This window comes from Anarrhichthys ocellatus, unplaced genomic scaffold (genome assembly GCF_004355925.1).
Source record: "Anarrhichthys ocellatus isolate YVR2014 unplaced genomic scaffold, GSC_Weel_1.0 scaffold52, whole genome shotgun sequence".
NCBI classification, from domain to species: Eukaryota; Metazoa; Chordata; class Actinopteri; order Perciformes; family Anarhichadidae; genus Anarrhichthys; species Anarrhichthys ocellatus.
In genome coordinates, this window is record NW_022280082.1 from 448,266 (window position 1) to 470,229 (window position 21,964).

The 21,964-nt window shown below is 40.3% G+C and overlaps 3 protein-coding genes across 4 annotated transcripts in view; 2 read left to right on the forward strand and 1 right to left on the reverse strand.

Moving 5' to 3' along the window:
* The window catches only part of usta (uronyl 2-sulfotransferase a), a 53,966-nt gene extending 48,593 nt beyond the window's left edge, over nt 1–5,373 (forward strand). For both annotated transcript variants that reach the window (XM_031870236.1, XM_031870237.1), the window contains exons 6-8: nt 2,172–2,269; nt 2,395–2,552; nt 2,683–5,373. In XM_031870236.1, coding sequence (XP_031726096.1) covers nt 2,172–2,269; nt 2,395–2,552; nt 2,683–2,975 — 549 coding nt within the window. In that variant the 3' untranslated portion in view covers nt 2,976–5,373. The remainder of the gene's footprint in view (nt 1–2,171; nt 2,270–2,394; nt 2,553–2,682) is intronic.
* A 2,010-nt stretch (nt 5,374–7,383) lies between these two features.
* slc22a16 (solute carrier family 22 member 16) lies at nt 7,384–16,796 on the reverse strand. Its single transcript, XM_031870454.1, has 8 exons — nt 16,724–16,796; nt 15,311–15,787; nt 13,823–13,940; nt 11,964–12,522; nt 11,131–11,258; nt 9,308–9,417; nt 8,746–8,845; nt 7,384–8,565 (listed from the first exon to the last, which is right to left on the reverse strand). Exons 1-8 carry the CDS (start codon nt 16,765–16,767, stop codon nt 8,371–8,373), a joined length of 1,731 nt encoding a protein of 576 aa, XP_031726314.1. The 5' UTR covers nt 16,768–16,796; the 3' UTR covers nt 7,384–8,370.
* Nucleotides 16,797–20,776: 3,980 nt separating this feature from the next.
* mettl24 (methyltransferase like 24) overlaps nt 20,777–21,964 on the forward strand; it is a 26,928-nt gene continuing 25,740 nt past the window's right edge. Inside the window, exon 1 of the mRNA XM_031870403.1 lies at nt 20,777–21,248. Coding sequence (XP_031726263.1) covers nt 20,910–21,248 — 339 coding nt within the window. The 5' untranslated portion in view covers nt 20,777–20,909. The remainder of the gene's footprint in view (nt 21,249–21,964) is intronic.

Genomic DNA, 21,964 nt, shown 5'->3' on the forward strand with positions numbered 1-21,964 from the left:
TGTGTGTGTGTGTGTGTGTGTGCGCATTTGATTGTGCGTAGTTGTATATGAATGAGTTGTGGCTGGATTCCCAGAGGTCCCCTAAATGCTGAGGCATAAGTGTCCTGTATCAAGTGTCGGAGTAAAGCGGAGGAAGAACAACTTCCTGGCTTTGAGCAGTGTGTGTCGAGTAATGGCGTCACGCGTGTCACTTCCTGTTCGCCTTTCTCTGTTTCGTTGTCTCTGGCTCTCCCTTGCTTTTTATCACTTTTTTTGTTCACAGTTTGGCTCATAATGCTTTTTTTGGGGAGATTTTGTGCAGTGCTGCATTTAGGCTGATTGTAGAAAAAAAAGTCTGTCTGGAGTCATTTCTCATTGTCTTTTTATTAGCGTGGCAAGTGTGTGCGAAATGAAACAGTGTTGCATTTGAGTTCAAATTAGTTCATGTTTCCACTTTAACTTTTCTTTTTTGTTTTTATTGAGAAATTGTGACATTAATTACTGACAGGAAGCAATAGACTGCATGCCAATGAGGTACACTCATAATTTAATGAGCACTGGATGTACTCACACTGTCATTGTTAGAATAATGAAATACAAGATGAAAAACGAATTATTCTTGAAATTATGAATCGAAGAAAAGCAGGGCAATCTTATCACAAGTTCGGACACGACCCGTTCTCTAACGATAGTGTAATGCTTATCTGTTTTCTAAAGGTTCCTCTGGGGTTTTGCTTTGGTTTCTTTGAAGAGCTTTCACTGCTTCACTGATCACCAATAAGTCCTGTTCCCGCTGCATAGTGCAGCTCAGTCATAAAATCCAAACAAAACCTGCAGCCGCTTGGTGAATCAGATACAATTGTGTCACAGTATTTAGCTGCATGGAAAAAACTACTGACCAAGTGCATAATTTATGTCACCCCCGATTTATGTATATTGACATTCGCGCTGTTCCTGTTATGGCTACATCTTTAGCAGCTTGGAGGAAATCAAGATGTATAGTTATTAGAGTTGTGTTATAGTTTGATGAGTCGATCCCTTTTCATTGTGAACTGTCTCATAGAGCAAAAATAGCATGAAAATGATCTTCATGGTCTCATAAACATATAAGCCAAAAGATACAACTGAGCTAACGGCACACAATCCAAGCTCATACATGCTGACATACGCATGTTTTCTTGCTCTGAATCCATGTTTACACCCCTGACAGTGAGGTTTTTTTTTTAACAGCTCAGTCACCTGCTTCCTAGTGTTCATGCGCAGGCCCCTGATATCTCATCCTCAATAGCAGACTGCGTCCTCTGGGAAGGTCTGGGCCCATGGTCCTGTCTGACCCAACTTAATCTCATTGATTGAGCAGGTTGGCGTTAGTCAGTGTTTGCTTTAACAAATACCGACTTATCAGAGTATAAATATATATATATCTATGTATTGTATAAAGACAATATTTGACATTATAATTACAGTTTCCATTTGTTAAACAACAGGCCAGTCAACACCTTTTGCCTCATGCATGTAGCCTGGTGCTACCGTACGTCTGTTTTTGAGCACATGTGGCGTATCTGCGTGTGCGTGAGTCATGCTTCACGGAGTGTTTTGTTGCTCGGGACTTGTTGCCATCCATAAGGCTTACGTCACCTGACATGGCTTTGTCTGCTACTTCCACAGCACCGAGTGGCTGGCCAGCGTCGCTCCTGCATGTGTGTTTTTAATCTGTCCTCTGTTTTTTTTTTTTTGCCTTTCATCATTTAATAGCTCCCACATTTAGACAAGGGGCGTTTTAAAGTTCACAGCGCTGATCTAATCACTTTATTTCTTATAAGACATGAAAATTCACCCCATAATGAAAAGCCATCGTTTCTATCTGGTTTCTGGAGCTAGGTCACGGTAAAGATCTTTATGTTGCATACATGCATTTTTCAGGTGAGCACCTATGCGTTTTCTTATTTGATGCCTCTGCCTGTGAGAGCAGCTGAGGTGAAGGGGCAGAGCTTATCTCTGTGCTCAGGATGTGGTTTTGCATAGCACTTCTCAGAAGATGACTATCAGGGAGTTCACAGCGGTGCTGGTGAAGGGCTCCCTCCAGTGGCAGCAACAAATCATTACAATTCTGATTGCGCTTCATCTACTGTATAAAACTATAAAGGAATGCGTACTGTAAACTTAACTGTCATGTGTTTGTCTGCTTCCAGGATATCAATGTGTGCATTCTAGAGAATTACCCAGAGTGCTCCAACCCCAGAGTTTTCTACATCATTCCCTACTTCTGTGGACAGCATCCTCAATGCAGGTATCTACAGACTCAAGTTTCATGACAAAGCATTTGAATGTTCTAGACTTTAGTAAACGTATTATGTTCATCTGCTCTGTTGCTATTGTTGTTTTTCAGTCTCTTACTTCTTCTTTCTCCACCAGGGAGCCTGGAGTATGGGCTCTGGAGAGGGCCAAACAGAATGTGCTGGAGAACTACCTCCTTGTGGGTATCCTGGAGGAGCTGGAGGATGTTCTGCTTCTGTTGGAGAGGCTCTTACCTCATTACTTTACTGGAGTACTCAACATCTACAAGAGCCCTGGTAGGTGCACATTACATTTTTTTAGGTATCACATTTGTAATTGATGTTACCATTAAAAAAAATGCTGAATATTGCAGTCTGATTCTTTGTGTTCTTCTTGGTCTTTGTTTTATTCATCTTCTCTCTGAAGACTACAAGAAGATGGGGAACATGACAGGCACTGTACGTAAACACACACCCACTCTGGAGGCCCTGCAGGTGCTGTACTACCGCATGCTCTACGAGTATGAGTTCTACAACTTCATCCGAGACCAGTTCCACCTCACGAAGAAAAAAATTGGACTCAAGTCTGTCTCCCAACCCCCAGCCCACTCACCGGCTTTCCTACGAGAGCTGGCCCTGCGAACCCCAGAGCCTCTGGATGAAGACGAGGAGCTGGACGCAGACCTGGAGGACGCTAACAGCTGGCTGGTCCATCCCTGAGGGCTGTTTGATGAACAGTGGATGAAGCCAAAAAAAAAAAGCTGATGTGCTTGAATTGGCTGGAGATAGCTGGAGGCAGCCTGAGGGCAAAAGGGGATTGTTCCCCAATTTTCAGCATTCCTAAGAAAAGTGAGGTTTGTTTAGGGGTGTGTGGATCCTGAAGCTCATGTTTTTTCGGGCTCTGTTGTCCGTCTTCAATCGACTCCTATCATGACAGGCACAGCACTGACGACTATAGAGTTGAGTAATCGGGAAGGAGAAAATGCTTTATTTAAAAACGTGACCAAGGACAGTGGGAAATACTGTTTAGCTCAAGTTTTGTTTTAATTTGAGCTTGTTTTTGGGTTTGTTTTATGTTAAATATAACAAAATAAAACATCATTGCTGTAATCTCCAGGAGAGATTAGCGCAAGATGTGGATAGTTACATGTGTTGGGAAATATTCTAAAAGGTTGATCATTGGGGCGTTTACTGTAGGAGAGGACTTAGCCGAAAGACAGAAGTTCATACTTTATGAAAGGGATAATGTCGTAAAAGCTGGAATGGGAAATGGTATCCACAAATAAAAAGTACCAAAACCCTTTTTGTATATTAGCTGTCTATGACTGTTCCAAGTGTCAAACCCCACTAAGAGTTCCAGTAACTGGTGCACAGCTGGTGGAGTTGTGGCATAAGCAAGTCAGTTGTGATAGTATTGGTTTATAACATTTGTTAAAAGTATATTGTTAGGTATAAATGAGGGTTAGATTGTAAGCACTCAATTATGAATTCAAAGAATTCCAACTGTGTGTGCATGAATGATTGAGTTTGACCAAACCAGTAGTGTATTTTAGCATGGACTTATTATTTGAGGCAGGTCATTTGTTGAGAGTGAAACACGAAAATAAATTTATGGAACGTAGTTTGTTTTATCCAAAGTTAAAAAATATTGAGCTTGCCAAATACTAGTGTTTCCACTGCAATGCATTCCAAAACTTTATGAATATACTGCATTTTTTTTCTGAGGTGACTTTTCATGAAATTCTGAAGCAAAATTAGGGATTTGGTCACAAAACTGGATTCTAATTTTCATTCCAAATAGGATTATGTTTCTGTTTGAGGGTGTGTTTTCCCATTCAAAATATTACCATAAAAGCGTGTGAAGTGTTACCATTGCCAGCTAACACTAATTTCTTATAGCTTATATGTCACCTACGTAGTACATTCTACCATCCTAATCTCTATTGTCTGTACCTTTTCTTTGTCCTGGTTCGTGTTCGGTGTTTCATTTTTTGCCAGTTTAATTTATTATTTTGTATTCGTTTGCATTCCAGATAAGATTCTCAGGAAGGAAAAAAAAGATGTTTAATAACTTGATCATTTGTGTTTTTGGTTTCTGGTGGCTATTGAAACTATTCTTGGTATTTTAAGGTTGTCTCAAATGGGTTTATATCAACAGCTGAAACTTGTTAACAACAACTAATGCAGTCCATTATTTTAAAGTCTTCAGAATAAATGTCCTCTAACCATTGCAGCTATTGTCTCCGTTTTACTTATTTTTATGAGGAAGTTTGTGGTAGCCTCTTCAGCCCATCAAAAATGCTGCACTAAAATCTCCCATGCTGCTACACACACGTCAGATTGACAGGCAGCTACTAACGGAGCAGCCTCCAGGCTCCATGGTCCATCATTCTGCTCACATGTGTAGCTCTCTCTTCCCTGCAGAAGCCTGTCCATCACTGCACCCAACTTTGACTCATCTTCCTTCTGGCTTCCCAGTTGTGAAATAACTTCCCTACTGCACACAGGACAACACGGTCTATCCTCTGATATGAAAACAAAGTATTACTTTTATGCTGTTTTATCCACTTCCACCCGTCTTCCTACTTTATTTGCGGTTGATCTTGGTCCTGTAGTTTCAAAATGTATACATAATGCAAGACTCTGTGGTTTTTGGATGATATGTGTGTTGATTGTTAGATCTGTTGCCTTGGTATAGTTGGCTCCATCCCTCAATTCCTTGCTGTTGACAACCTAGGAATGACACCTTATCTAATCGGGCCACTGTCACTTACGCTGACTGAAAGCAACAAGATGCATGATGTGTAAAATACATCGCCAACAAAAGTATTCTAGTAGGCTTGCTAAAATAAAAAAAGCTAAATAATTCTAGGTGCAATGGTGCAACAGTTTATTCTTCAAAATAGAAATAATTGGCATTTGGCCTCACAAGTGAAGAAGTACAGGGTTGGGTGTGAGTGTGTATGTGTGTATGTACTGTGTAGTTATGCCTACGTGCCGGCTACAGCCAAAGCTCTAGCCATTAGCCATTATTTTTTCCGACCGTCCATCCATTCCTCCATCTCTCCATTCCTCCATCTCTCCATTCCGCCATCCGTCCGTCCCATGCCCGGGACGGGGATATGACATAGATTTTGGTAGTTAAAGGTTACTATGACTTTTTTCTCGATGCTATAATATGACTTTTTGTCGAAAAACCATACTATGACTTTTTGTATACTATGACTCTTTTGAATATACAATACAATTACTTTTTTAAGGACTTTTTTTGTACATACTATCATATAACTTTGCACACTATACTATGACTATTTAATAAAAAATGTTGACACTATACTAGGACTTTTTACGCTATGCTGTAATATGACTTTTTGTGCCTTCTTTTGGAAACAATATACTATAACTTTTTTTTAATGTTTTTTTTCGACGTACTATATTATGACTTTTATCTCTCTGCCATAATATTACCTTTTGTCGAAACACTGTACTGTGACTTTTTTCGACGTGCTATACTATTATGACTTTTTTATGACTTTTTTCGACATGCTATATATACTATAAATATTATATTCGACATACTATTCTAAGTTTTTGGACTTTTTTAAGACTTTTCGACAGTATACCATGACTTTATTTCGACATGCTATAGTATGACTTCTTTGGAAATATTATAATATGATTTTTTTAAACTTTTTTTATTTTTTCAACGTACTATAATGTGACTTTTTTATGACTTTTTTCGACATGCTATACTATGACTTTTCTTCGACGTATGATAACATTACTTTTTTACGACCTTTTTTGACATGTTATACTATGACGTTTTTCGACACAATATACTTTGACTTTTTTCGACATTCTATTCTATGACTTTTTTATAACTTTAAAAAATTTTTTTTGTATAAAAGTATAAAAACAACCCGGCTGTTAGGGTTCAAGTGAAGGGCATAACTTAAGTTTTTCTGTGCACACACATACACTGTATGCTGGGTGTGCAGCTGCAGAATTTTCTACTCCGAAGTTGAACACAGAGAGCTTGTTCATGTGCTGGGTGTTGCAGAGGTGGGGGCAGCGTGGACCTCCTCGTCAAATAGGAAGCTGTTGGTGTCGGCGGGCTGTTCCCAGATCTGCTCTGTATTCCTAGTATGACAAAAATAGATATCCCAGTTTTCCAGCACCATGTTGAACCAACCTTTGACAGACAGAGAGAAGAAGGAGTTGTAGAAGAAGAGCTTTTAACGAGCAAAAGAACTTGTAAAATAAGGTTGTCCTCAGTATCCCTTTAGAACTACAGTTGTTACAACATATACATAGGAAAAAGACAGAATGTAAAAGGGTATAGTGTAGTAAAGAAGAGTGTTAGCTATTTAATTTATTTGTCCATAATGAAATAAAACAAAGAAAATATTAGTACAAAAAAGATCATACTGCTGATTCTAAAAATAAAACTGAGCACTTTTATTACCTGGTGATCACATGGCATCACTGTTGGGATATCCATTGAATTTCATTTTTTTTCCCCTTCATATTAAAGCACCACACTGGTTTGATACGACAAACATGCTAGTAGTATACTACAATATGCAAAGCACACTGTTGTGGTTTCTTCCTGTCTTTGGTCCAAACATCAGGAGATCCCTTCTTGACCCTTGAACATTCTGTAATGTAATATTACTCTATTTACATTTCAGCACCTAAACAGAATAAGCATGTATAAAACTATAACACTAACTATTGTAGTTACTAACACACACTCACGCACACACACACACACTCACATTACATAACAAAGTTAAAGCTAAGCTATGGCATCTTTAACAAGATGGAATTGAGGATACTGTCAAACTGAGTGTAAAAGTAAAATGTAAAAAGGGTTAATTCACATTGTTATCCAAAGCTAGATGCCCTGAGATAAAAAAAAAAAAAAAGAGTTGATCATAAACACGTGACTTTAAAATGGAATTTTTTTAATTTAAACTAAAATAAAACATATTGTTTGGATCATGGAAATTAGATGTTGTGTATTGTGTGTTTAGAATAGCATTGAATCTGTATGTTTTAATATTATAAGTGAGAGGTTACTAAGTTACAGGGTGTCACGACCTGGCTCCGACAGCCATGACCCAATCATGGAGACGCAGACAGTTTGCCAAACAGCACAGAGTTTATTAAACATAACCAATAGGTCCAACGTCAAATGGCGGCTGGAACGAGCCGTTCTCGTTCCTCCACGGGGTGATGGGAGAGACGCCCCAGGTTGCCAGGAAGGCGGAGCCTTATAGGGGAAGCGCACCGGGCCCAGGTGCCTCCACTTAGGCGATCACCACCTCTGATACCTGCTGTCTTAAAGGAACATACATAAGTAACCCAGATAGGGAACCGTCACACAGGGCATATACTAATGCTCACTTCCTCTTAAAAAAAATGCTAATTTCAGCTTAGTACAGCTTTGGTCATATTTTTGCAGTTCCAGCTATCTGTCCGATCAACAATGTTGTATTCGTAAAGTTAATCGATGAGAAAAACAGGCCAGCTGAGAAAACAAAAGCAAACATTAAAATCATCATACAAACCATTCATACATATCCATCACATTTTCTGGTTGAACTTTGACCTACAGAAAGCAGATTGGATGATTTGTTCACAACTTGTCTCATTGCCTAACTGTTGGTGATTTCTTGTCACAGTACTCCCAGATCCCATCAGTTATTAAGTTGTCATAACTAATAGAAATCATGGGCAAAACTACATAACTAAGACTGAAGTTGTCATGAATAGAAACCATCCATTAATATCCTTCATGTTTCTTTGGTCTTGGACACACACATACACCACACGTGATTTTTTTTGTCATCAAATTCACGGACTGCTGTGATTACACTGTCTGTGACAGATTGTTATATAACTATGATCTGTATGCATGCAGAAGGGTTTGCGTAATGGCTCAGGATCTTAAAAGTGCTTCTGTTTGTCTCTTTGCAGAAATAAATACCCACAAAAACATCATTTCATAATCAAGCTTTTTTTCTTTCCGACAATCCAATAAATCATGTTGATGTTAATATTTCAGCTTTTGTGCGTCAGTCTCTTGGGACTTTTAACAGTTCTATCTAACTCAGGCCTTGGTTTCCTGGTGGTTCATCTCCAACCCCTCTTCAGCTTCTTTATTGCCCAGGGTCGAGTCCTTCTTGCTGGGCTGGCATCCCAGAGCTTCAGCCTCTTCCAAAGTGGTTGTTAGAGGTTTGCCCAGGGTCTCAGGCAACAACAATGTCAGCACTCCGATAATGAATGCCAGGATCCCCACGATGAGCTACACAGGGGTAGTGATGAGTAAAGGAAAAATAGAATGCATTAAAATTTGTTTCGAAGCCAAGATACCATTGTGGATAACTATGGCAAATGGGAACATGGTGCAAATATGACAGAATGGACAAGGAAAACTTTAAATAATATCTGTTGTTTTAAGAGAACCAAAAGAGAAAATGTATACCTGTGGTAGGTAGACCCAGACATCAGCCAGGTACACGCAGAAGGGTGCCACCACACTGCCAACACGGCACATCATACTTCCACTCCCCACTGCAAGAGACCTGGAGGGAGATCATACCCAAAGTAAGCAACAACAGAGAGAACAGACTCAGTGATGTCAATGTACAGTCATGCGCCTACCACCACCACCACCAATATAAACAAGAATCAATTACAGAGAAGCAACATTACTTGTAAAGTGTACCATATATGCAGCTGCATAAACCTGTCCATGTATAATTCAAACTATGTTTCCCATTTCTTGACTTTTCTATGTTTCTGACATGAAAAGACACTGAACTAGCAACTTAAATGTCTCCATAATGATATTCTGTGGAAAGGGGTAAATCTACAAAAACATACAATGTTAAAGAGAGTGACACTCTTCCTTCTTTGATCACTTATCATTCATTAGACTGTTAGTACTCTCACACAGTTGTAGACTATGATTTAGAAGGGGCCTCCCTGATAAACGGGAGAAACATTTATATGCAAAGACATCTCTAAAGAGACAAATCTCTTACCTGATGATGGTTGGGTAAAGCTCACAGGTGTACAGGTAGATGAGCCCAAAGGCAATCGCGATGGCAAACTTCCCTGTCATAGAGAGAACAATGACCAGTGCATTGATGTCCTATGGAAAGAAGTCAGTTGGACAGTGAGAGGCAAGAACTTCCCATGTTTATCCCATGTTTCATAGTAAAGTAACCAGAAACATTGGTTTGCTCTTTGGTGAAGCATTCACTGTAAAAACCTATAAATTAAATTCATCGGACCACTGACTCCACTAAACGTCAAGCTTTAAACAAGAGCACTGACTCTCTCACAGCACTCTATGAACTTAAGTTCATGCCGACTTGATTCTATTTCATCACATTTTCTTGTAAGTGAATTAACAAACTGAAAAATTACTATTTCTTCAGTCACTTTAGATTTACTTCATTATTACACTTTGTAGCATTGGAACAAAAGGGAAAGAAAGAAAGAAACCATGAAGAAAACGACAACACTGGAGTGACAGTGTTGCATATTTGTACATGTATGTATTTCATATGTGTTTATAAATAGTTCACAGTTTTTGTGTGTGTGTGCGTGTGTTTCAGTGTGTGTGTGTGTGTGAGTGATGTTTTTGGAAAGTGAAATGTTATCTAAAAAGCTCCAGCGCTTCTCTCACAAACACCTGGAGAACTATGAGTCAGTTTGTTGCTATGATGCAACAGCTACAGACAACAACACCTGCCTTCTTCAAAAAGGAGGAGGCAGTGTGAGCCGATCCAGTCCAAAGAAGCTTTTTCTGAATTGTTGGTCTGAATCCAACAATCTTTATTTTTGTCTGTTTGTGTTTATCATTTTGTTTTTCTCATTCAATAATTAACTTATCTAACATCTCTGTGAAGCAGTTGGTGCTACGGCATGTCTGGCAGGGTACTAGTATGCAACATACTGTATGTAGCCACTTGTGGGCTGCTTGCATGGACACAGCCTCCTCTATTCAAAAGCAAGAGCACTCAGAGTAGCCAGTAGTAAAAAGGGAGACTGTTACCAGTACTTCCTGAGACAGAAGGAGGTTTCGACTGCAAAGATTGCATTACAAATCTTCAGAAACATATGAAGAAACTTGCTCAACAAGTAGGTATAAAAACTCAAGCCCGGAACATGGTACTATGGTACGTTTGCCAAGGTAAGGTCCATTTGTCCACGTAGTTTACCAAAGGAAGTTACATACACTCTGTTATGTGAGAGTGAATGTTAGCCTGCACGTATTTCATTAAGTCGTGTCTTATTGCAGAAGTTACAGTGACACAAACAGAGAGAGTAGAAAGAAAAAAAGATATAACTCTGTCTCCATGCTGCTATTTTGCAGCTCAGGCTTGTCGACCGCTCTGTTCAGAATGGCTTTCAATGTCAAAGGTCATATTTACTTGGACATTACACAGCAGCTGTTTGCCACCCCAACCATAAGCAGTACTAATTTGGGTCAGAGCTCAGAACACACATACTGGGAAATGCGTGGGTCATATATCAGAATTCAAAAGTTAACAGTGGTCTAACGAGCCAGCTAACGACACAGACAGAAAGTTTGGAACAAAACTCTTGTTGCTGATTTTCATCATGGGGCCACTAAGAACATGCTGGAGCCAGTAGTTTTACAACCCTAAAGAAATAGCATTGATGTTGCATCTAAGTATGTAACAACATAAATTATAAGAATAACACTTACATTTTTTACACACACACACTGTCTTTTTCTCTCTCTCTCTCTCTCTCTCTCTCTCTCTCTCTCTCTCTCTCTCTCTCTCTCACACACACACACACACACACACACACACACACTCTCAGTACGTACAGCAGGAACCACAATGATGAGCATACAAGCGACCCCGGCCAGGAGCAGAGCTGGGGCACAGGTCTTCTTCCGGCCAATCCGGTCCATTGCATAACAGCCAACCAGATAAGAGGGAAGCTCCACTGCACCTGGAAACAGCCAATTACAGCAACTGTCGGTCAGAGGTTATCGTGGGACTGATACACTGACACGAGACATTCTATCTCGGGGACCTAAATAACCTGCATCTGCAATGATGGTGAAGCTCTGCCTTCCAAATGTTCTCCATAGTAAGTCCCCAAATTACATAAATGAGGATAATAATATATATTTCTAATGGGCATTAAAGAAAGCACATTAAATCAGTGGTGTCTGTCTAGTATAAAGAGGAAAAAAGACTAATGTAAATACTGCATATGACCCACTGAATTTAAAAAATAAAGTTCCCGGACATAACTAGTGGTAAATAGTATTCAAGAAACCAAAAAAGCATTTATAACAGTACAAATCTTAATTTCTTTATCAGATAAAAAAACAGGAAAACTAATAACTGATGGAGAGCTGATGTTTTAATTACTCAGAGGTAAACAAAGCCAAACTTGAGAACAGAAATGATCTCACTGGCCACATGTGCAGCGCAAACAGACTGTCGAGTTAAAGCTGAGATTTGGTAAACAGACACAAACACACTTTGCATTTAAAACCCACATGTTGTAAAGTAGTACAACTGTTTCTCTACAAACACAAATATTCCTAGAATTGGATGACCAAAAGCAGGATGTTGTTGTACAGTATCATACCACTATTTACCTCCTTTTTTCATGCACATTCACACTCATCAGACAATCACTTACCAGCAAGGAAGAGGTTAATGTACTGGTTTCCTCCCAGGTTGACTGAGCCCAAAGAGAAGACATAGTAGCCCAGACTGCCGATGAACCAGATGGCCCACACTGTACATGTACGGCCAGCCATCCTCCAGGTGCTGAAAAGATCCAGAATGGACAGCTTCTTTTCGTGCTGTGATGGTCGCTCCTCTGCTTCATCCAGCAGAGCTCTGCCGTTCTCTCTTTCCTCTGGCTCCAGGAGTTCCTGCACCTTCAGCTTGCATTCAAGGCCGTTGAAGTGGGCTATTGCGTCCACCAGGGTCTGAGCATCCTTGTAACGGCCCTTGGCCATCAAATAAAAGGCCGTCTCTGGGAACTTCCAGCAGACGAGTAGGAAGGGCGATGTGCATGTGGAGAGGATGAACTGGTAGATCCACCAGACCCGCACCAGGTAACCTGTCAGAGCCACCACCATGATCCCAACAGCAAAGGCTGCATGCACGTGCATAGAGGTCCATGTGCGTACTTTGATGCCAGTGAATTCCGTGACGTAGACAAACACCACCACGAGGTAGCCACTGGACACCTGCCAAAAGCAGAGATGGGAAGGAGGAAAGGACGGACACGGATAAGAGGAAGAAAAGTGAAGGAGGATTGAAAGATAAAATGAGGAAAAGAGTCAGAGAGAGAAAGAGATGAAGTCGTATTTAAAGATGAAAAGGGGGAGGAACACAAACTTATAATATGCATGCTTGCAACAGCATTAATTAGCCCTTAGTGTTCTTACCACATTGTTTGGTTGTAAAGTATTTAAGGACTTTAAATGATGCATGTCTTTTCTTTGGGCCACTTGTAACTTTTAAAGAGCAGCAGTCACTGTGGCCACAAGAAGCAACCACAGGATTAAGCTAAATGCTAAATGTAAGAGTAGCACAAGCAGCAAAGAATCCTAAAATCAGCAGCTAGTTGGCTAACATTAGCCAACTAGCTGCTCGTCCTACCAGACCGAGTCAGACTGAAGCAAAGCCAAGAACTGATCAAGGGTGAATTCATGACTTATAAATTAAAGTCTTCATACAAAATAAACTATATGTTGTTTGTCATTTAAAAGTGACATATTCTTGCTTTGAAATGGACATTATTGCTTGCTCCAGATGTTCATGCAGTTTACTGGATCAACTCTTCCATTTGCATGCACATACACAGAAAGATTTTTTAAAGATTTTTTTTTATTCTCTGTGTAATACGTATGGCAGTAATTAGGTGTTAACTCCCTGTAGTACGAGCCTTCGCTATCTGAGTCTATGTAAAAAACAACAGCTGTAGCTGAGGGGGGTTGGTAGAGAGGAGTGCAACAGTGGACAAACTGTGAGGGTTCTTTCAGCACAGCTCACTGCCATGTGGACTAACCCTAACTTAGTGACTCCCTTCCCTTGCCTTGTAAACATGCTGTTTTACGCACATGTTATTTATCACTCTGTACATAAACACACCAATGGGGATAAACAAACATACAAAGACACTTCTACTTTTCCTGCTCTACAGCTGTTTCCATTTTTCGGTATTTACATTTGTTTAATAGCTTGTAATCAGATGTAAATGCATATGCCATATTCATATAACATATATCTTTGATTAAATAGATAGACACCAACCTGTAATATCTCAAAAAAGTTTTTCTCGGTTATGAAAAATGTGAGCAAATGTGGTCTAATTTTGGATAATTTCTTGCATTTTCTTGCACTACTTTCTTTTGGTATGCCTGTTATATCGTTCCACATGAATTGATATGTCAATTGCACCAACCATGATTGTTCATCACATGAAAGAACACAGACCCACACGGATACACAACCGCATACAGTACATGCACACACTGAACTCACCATGGCAAGGAGGAAGCGAAGCACCAGAAAGATATAGTAGTTTCCAGAGAACGCTACAGACACCCCGAACCCAAACTGACAGAGGCTGGTGAACATCAGGATCTTCACACGACCAAATCTGGAGGAGAGAGACACACCCAAAGCAGGTAGCGAGACAAAGAGCAGGTGAAAGAGAGACAGACAGAGAGATAAAGTAACTGACTTAAGCAATTTGATTAAAAAAAAAATGCTGCATTTAACCCATCTCTAGCTTATTGGGAGCTGTGGGCTGCTGAGAAGCACCCAGGGAGCAGTGTCTTGCTCAGGGACATTTCGGCATAGGACTTGGAGCAGCCAAGGATTGAATCGCCAACCTTGCGGCTGCCGGAAGACCCTCCCTACCCATTGAGCCACGGCCGCCTCATATCAAAAATCACATCATAAAGATCATAAAAGATTATTTAATTGTCAAAGTTGTGTTGTGCTTTCAGTTGCAGCAGTCCATCAAACCGTTGTAATCAAGGTATTATTAGACCAACATTATGTTGATGGCATACAATATATTACATATTTTAATAAAGTTGCAGACAAAAAAAGAACGCAATTTGTTTAAGCCACTGTGGTTCTGCTTTAAGACGTTAGCTGTGATGCAGCTACATAAAAATGGGGTGGCACTTTGCCTTATACATAGAGGAGATTCTCCAGCACCTCTTTGCCTGCTCAATATAACTTACAGCCAGCGAAACTTGACCTCACAGTGTGATCAAGTGCCAGTGGGATCATCAGGATCAATATTTTTACAATGCTCAGCCCAAAAAGGAATTCAACCATTAGCCATGGTGGATGATTGGATAAGACCTAAACACAAGACCAGATACAGTGAGGTGTGATGATGATTTCCTCATCCATAATGACCACTGTTATTAAATGACCACATTTAATCCTTACTTCACCAGATGATTGGAAGACATCAAAGCAAGTGTACACTTGACCTACTTTATTAGACAAAAGTCCTACTTCTAAATGCAAACTACTTCAGTTATGGGAGAACTGTTTGGCTGGGTCACTTGATTCGTCAAAAAGCATCCCGGGACACCATTTCTTTCCCTGGCCCTCTCATCTCTTCTTCTTTCCATCCTCATTCACACCAACCATCCACTTTTCCTGCCTGAAGGTCACTCTGATCCTCTCTCTCTCATATGCTTCATGCCCCAATGCTTAGTAGGCAACTCATTCATGTGCTCGCATAACAACCACTGAGCATTAGAGACAACAGTATCATGTTTAATGTTGAGGCAGAAGTGCATCGATGTCTATCGAAGTTCTGACTACATGTGTAAAGGTTTATAAAGGCAGGCTCTCTACTACACTTATTTCCATGCATAGATAAAAATAACTTCCTTATATGGTGAAACACAATGTGTCTTACATATACTTTACCTCCCCAGTGTGACTTCTCATTTTGCAATAAAGTACCCACCCCTCCTCCATCCTGCAGCCCCTGCTTACCTGTCAGCAAGGTCCCCAAACAATAGCGCTCCGACTAGTACCCCCATCATGAAGGTGGGTTGGCACAGCTTGGCCAGCCACTCTTTGTCACACACCAAGTCCCAGTCCGTCACGATGCTTTGGTGAACTTCAGTGTGGTCGTAAACAAAGTTCCCATCGCAGGCTTTCACTGTTTTGTTGCCATCAAAGTCGTACGTAAAGTATTTTGGGTTGATGCGAAGGGCGCAGCGGCACCGGCTGAGCTCCCACTGTTCACCTTCAGTGGTCCTCACCACCAAGGGCCCAGTCTCCGACGTGAAGACTGGAAGGATGTCTTCCAGGCTAGATCCCGTCAGGTTACCGTACAGGACATCGGTGATGTTGCCAGGCACACTGCACGCAAAGTTTGGCGTCTGCACTAAGAAGACAGAGGCCAGGTAGTGGATCCCACAGGCTATGGCCTGGAAGACCGCGGCAAAGTACAGACATGCCTGGAATCTTAAAAGAAAGAAAATGCTTTAAAATATATGCTGAAACCACAGCTGAAGAGGAGATGATGAGCGATTTGACAGCAATCAAACAGGTCTCCTTTTTAAAAAGGTCACCAAACAACTCATTGTACACATCCATATAAAGCTCTGCCCAGTTGCATATAATAAATACAGGGATTAGTTCAAAACAAGTGAACATCATAAACTGCTTTGGATGTGATACAAATGTTGTGACAAGTTGGACTGTGGACAAGTGAAAGGATCTCACCCTTGACCTTCACATACAGGCTAACGAAAATGTTCTTGTCTTCAAATGAAAGTTGCTCTTTTTAGCTATAAAAAAGTGTTTGAAAAACTACAATGGTGGTGGGAACAAATACATTTTGTTATACAAAAAGAAAAATGCACAAAAACAAAAACAAGTTAATTCGACATGTGCTCTGTGAGCAAACCTGTTTAATAAATAAGTTAAATTAATTCAGCAATTCCATTTACTTTAAGGGAGAAACTGGAAAACGTGGTAAATAGTAACTGGCATGCTAAACTTTCCATTTTTCCATTTTTTTTATCTCACTTAATCATGTAATTCAAAAATGAACAATTACTTAAGTTATTTTACAAAAATACACACACAAGTGAACACACAAGTTCCCCTGAGGTGAAAACTCAGTCATTGCTAAGCATTCAGATATGGTAGAAAACAAATAATAAAAGAATCCAAAAGCATTCTGCACAAGTAAGGAAATGTAAAAGAGATGGTATCTGTTTGAATAAGCCTGTTAGCTCAGTGTTCGTTTTCAAAAACGCGTTTGTATCATGGAATAAAAGTTGAGAAGTTACTATTCCAAAGCTTCCCAAATGGCTGTTGACGATAACAACAAACACCCGAATTAATTCACAAAACAAAGGATATGTGACAGTTTAGTAAGTTTAAATTAAGTACCTTTTGAAATGTCCGATCTCGTCGAATATTCTCTCTACGGTCATTTTCCTAAAGAAGTGTCTGTGCGTCGAGGGTCCCCGGCGCAAAGTGTTGCTTTCACGGAGCGGACGGAGAAGAGGAGGGGCGCGCGGCCACACACGCGCACAAACTTGCAACCGCTCAATCAACGGGGGGAAACTCTCCGTTATTGCTGGAGATGATGATGATGTTTTGGACCATCACGGAGACCAATGCTATAAAAAAAACAAGCAATGTACTGTATTCAAAAGTTGTGTTTTGAAATTTCTGTTAATTTCAAGTGAAGTAAGGTTATTCTGGCCAACGTATTCTTTGACCGCACTGACCCTTCTAGTCAATCTCATACAATGAAGCAAGAGCACAGTGTTTTCTAGGAAGCCAGATTATGAATGAATACAGCACATTTAAAGTCACTGTGGAGTTTTTCTGACCTAATCACAGCCTTTAAAACTCTGACACCAAGAGGTCTGAAAGAATATATTTTGATTAAGATTTCTATATATGATATAGCTTCTTGTTGACATTGACATACATCTAAATAAATGTGGGGCTGAGAGCAAACTCCTTCTGCTTTCAAAAATACTGCCCATTATTTTCTTGATGAGGCGAATAATTGGTCTGTGAAACGTCCGAAAATAGAGATGCCCTCTGTGTGCATGTCAGTGTGCATTTGAATCTTTGCAAGTGTGCTACATTTGTGTTTAGTTTTAATGAACTCCCCAGTTAAGTGCCACCGTTTGCATCACGTTTTTGATATGATCCCAGCCCACTCACACTTCTATGCACCAGATATTAGACAAATCAAAAAACACAGGCTAATTCCTGACACAAAGACCCCTTGTGAACTCCAGGGCAACCTCTCTTGTATCTGCAAGGGTTCCCTTTGAAGCCTTTGATTAATGATTGATATGTGCAGTAGTTGTGGCTGTATTGACTTAATGCGCTTTCCCTTGACTGGATTCAGCAGGACTACAAACTGCGACAGTGTTTGCTTTTGCCATCGTGCCGACTCGACATCTGCTCCACTTCCTCGAATGGGAAATAGTCAAACAGTAGAGGTGTAATTGAAATAGGTAATTAATAGACTGACAATTTATAATCAGTGTGCAAGTTTAGAATTAACAATCGGTCTTCTTTTCAATACCTGGTTTGATTAGCAGCCTTTTCTGGCCAAAGGTTGGATGCCACTGGAAGTTTATTGGGTTTAATGGAGATAAAAATAGATTCATCTATGGCACAAACAGACATTGTTGCCATAAATCAGACAACGCAAGCTATTGTCTGGTGTTAGACACTACAAACTGTAAAATCATATTCGTTTTTCATAATTGTACAGCTTACTATACATGTTATAGCTATATGCTAAATATAATATATGGGCTGTACCGGGTACCTCCCATATGAGAAGGTAATATCATCACCATCCTGGTGATGATATTACCTTGTGTGTGTGTGTGTGTGTGTGTGTGTGCGTGTGTGTGAGTGTAGTAGTATTTTGGGCACCAAGCAGCTGAAAGCAAACACTCTTAATGTGCACCTGCTCCTGTTACAACTGGCTGCTTCCCACTGAGCAATCCATGTCCATCCAATCCATATGTGATCTCCAATCAGAAAATATATATATTTTACTCAGCAGATTAACCTATTTCAGTCCTGTTCAATCTAGTTTTACTTGGTGTGCTGGGAAACCTGTATGCACTACAGTACATATCAGAGGCCCTGCTGTTTGTTTGCAAGATTGCATCAGGTAAAACCCACCTGCAAGTAGCCGGCACACTTTATCTTGAAATTCTAAACCTAAAAAGGAAGTTTCGAACTGTAAAGCTCACCTCGCATTTTTATATAGCCTTTAGCTTTTAATCACACATTCACACTAATTATGTGAGCCAATTCTTGTCCTTAGCCTCTAACACCTTTTTTTTTGCACCAAGTACAGGTATCAACAGCTGATCTATCTATCTGGTTATCAATATAAGTCTACCTAATATGCCACTGGGCATTTGACTGAATGATTTGAGCCATATTGACATTGCAAAGATTTTTCTGCCAATCTAATCAATATGTTTTGTCATCAAAATCAAACAGTACTTAAAGTTATTTGGTCAATGTGTCGATTTAAAAGTGTGCCTCTGCCGGACCTCTGTTTGATCTTTGCGCTGGCTTCTGTGCATGGTTGAACAAAGAGGAGCCAGTGTATCAAGTTAACATAAATATCAATTACCATTTGACCTACATCACTTCAGGCATTTACAGACTCACATTGTTTTGTAATGCATCCCATATGGAGGTGATGAGTGTAAATGACTAACCATTGGGTGGCAGTAGAGATTGTCCTGCTATCGTCCTGCTTTGAGTTCCCAGAACTGACAGCTCTAAATAGACTTGATAGTCTTGAATTAAAACACTAGGTGTAATTTTGGGTGATTTATACTCTATACAAACTGTTTTAATCCCGGAAAAACATATACTGTATATTTATTTCAATTATTTAAAAGGAATTCCTACACTTTTCAAAAGCAAAGTTACAAGGAAAACAAAAATCAGTCGACTAATTGGCATGTTGCTGCAGTTAATCTATTAAAACCAGGAGCACCAGTCATGTTTAGCCTTTATTTGAAACCTGGTACACGTTACTTGTATGCATACAAACGAAGCAAAGCCAAAAAATGTGAAAGCATGCTGTATATCCTTTAGAATGTGTTTCACCTTGTCACTGCGTCACAAATATATCTTTCGAGGTGTTCGTATGGTCCCCAAACCAAATTGATTGTGAAACTGATCAGAAAATACCAGTTCAATGCGTATCATTATGCTTGCATTATTAGAGAGGCAGGGGAAGTATCATTTCAACCCCAAAGAGGGCAGTGGAGAGCTAATTATAAGTCAATGTCCAATCGCAAAATATTACCATTGAGTCTGAAAAGCAGAAAGAAGGCTGACATATTATTATCCTGTATTGGTTTTCTTAGATTTTAGCCATGTTAGGATGCTCTGTAGCCAGGCAAATCCACCTTCGTGAGCGGTGCTTTTCTTCATCCAAAATGAATCCATTTGGAAGGCCACATAAATTACATGTAGAACACATTATCAATAACATATTTAATAAACAGGCTGCACAAGAAGGATTGCTGATTATTAATTGCTAATAAATAATGGATGAGTTAGTGATCGTTGGAGGGGAATAAATGACAAAGTAGTAGAGGCAACTTGAGAAGACGATGAGGCCCAGTGTTGGCTTACACATTCTCTTTTGGAGAATTACTGCCAAGGAAAATAAAACACCGAAGTTAGTTTCAGTAAGTTGCCAGAGATTATAAGAACTAACTGATTAGTGTTAGTAACAGGAGAAGTAATACAGGAATGCATACAGTACTGGAGGTAACACCTATAAGCTATAGGAGTAATGATTAAATATGTTTTATTTAGTATGGTGAATGAGAACTGCTAACAGCAAAAATGTAAACATTGATCAGAAGATGATCCTTGAAATAATAATAATATTATTTTTCATATCTAATTTTTATAAATTTTGCAGCTAAAAAAGAAAAGTATGCAAATCAAGGCTGAGCTGTTGGTGAGAGCGCCGACTTGTTTGCAGATGCAGAAAGGGACCTATACATGGGCCCGTGGTGCTGGCCCTGCCCATATCTAGAGTTACACAGTAACCCGAGAGTCTGTTGGGGCGGGAGAGGCAACCCGAGGGAGGGAGCAGAGCAATGTGTGTGTGATATGGGGCTGACAGAAAGAAAAAGAAAGCAATTAAAAGGGTGTGTGTGTGTTTGGGAAAAGGGGGACTTGAGAGCGTGAGGAGGGAGTTCCCAAAGTTTTCAAGAGGGCGGCACACATTGTACTTTTGAATCTCTTTGCCGAGCCTCATGATATACTCTGGTATGCACAAAATAATTCAGGTTCATTCATGTCGGCTCACACGTGGGCAGAGGTGTCCTTGATATGTGTGTGTTTCATTAACTTACTGGGTCTTATGGTGGACTTTAAACTTGAAGGGAAGGAGAGGCTGGATGAGAAGAGAAGAGAAGAAAAGAGAAGAGAAGAAAAGGAAAGAACAACTCTTTGGCAAGAGGGAGAAGAAGGATGGGATAGAAACAGCAAAGGGAAAAACAGAACTTCTACTTGAGGAGATGGACTGAAGTGAGCCAGAGACACAGAAATGACAAAACAGTGGATGGACATGGGCAGAGAGCGTCTCACCCGGGGATTGCTGCTGCGTTTGGGTGTTCTGCTCACTGCTGTGTGTGTGTGCGTTCATGTTTACCTGGAGACAAGTTGGCGGGGAGCACCTACTCCCATGGGACATCCCACCCAGTCTAGTCAGAACTGGGGCCAACAAAGCAGAACCAAACTAGAAGCAGAGGAGCAGGACAGAAGCATTAAAAGGAGAATATCTTATGTTCGAACACTAAAGAAGGACAGCCAAGCTAGGAAGAGGGACGAAGACAGAGAGGAGCCCTCACCACCGTGCTGCGCACCTCTCCGCCCGCACAGAAAGGTATGTTCGATAACCCATCAACTGTTGAGTTCTTAATTGCTGCGATTAAGATTCTTGTAAGGTTATCTGATCCTAAATCAGTGCAGTAGAAGACAGAGCGGCTCACTAAAGGAGCTTTCACTCCGTCTCTGAGGCACTGGATTAAAGCTCAGTAATCCCAGGAGGGTGATGAAGGAAGAACAGGCAGCAGGATCAATGCATGTTCAATGAGCACTTCTGAAATGCTTCTCAACTGATGAAGTTGATACAGAGTTTGTCACTTGTTTTTTTTTTGATAGATGTATACAATTGCAAACAGGTGTGAGTTTGACCCAAAATACAACCAAGAAACCCTCCACGCCGGCTGTTTTGTATTAGTGGCAAATCCACACAGAGTCAAGTCTAACAAAGAGCCATTCAGATGCAATGCCTATTGGAGCAAACACAGCTATCCACACACACACACACAACACACTCCACTCTAAAGGGGCTTAACCCTCAACCTGTGAAGGGCGTGTTAAAGCACTGGCATAACAAAACACCCACTTTCTGTGTCTCTTCATGCCTTTTATTTTTTCTCTTTGATTTATCTCAGCTATGTGCTCTAACTTCTATTTTGTCATTTGATCTCTGCATCCATCCATCTCCCTTTTGTTCCCTTTCACTTCCATTTTCCATCAACCCTCCCACCACACACACACACACACACACACACACACACACACACACACACACAC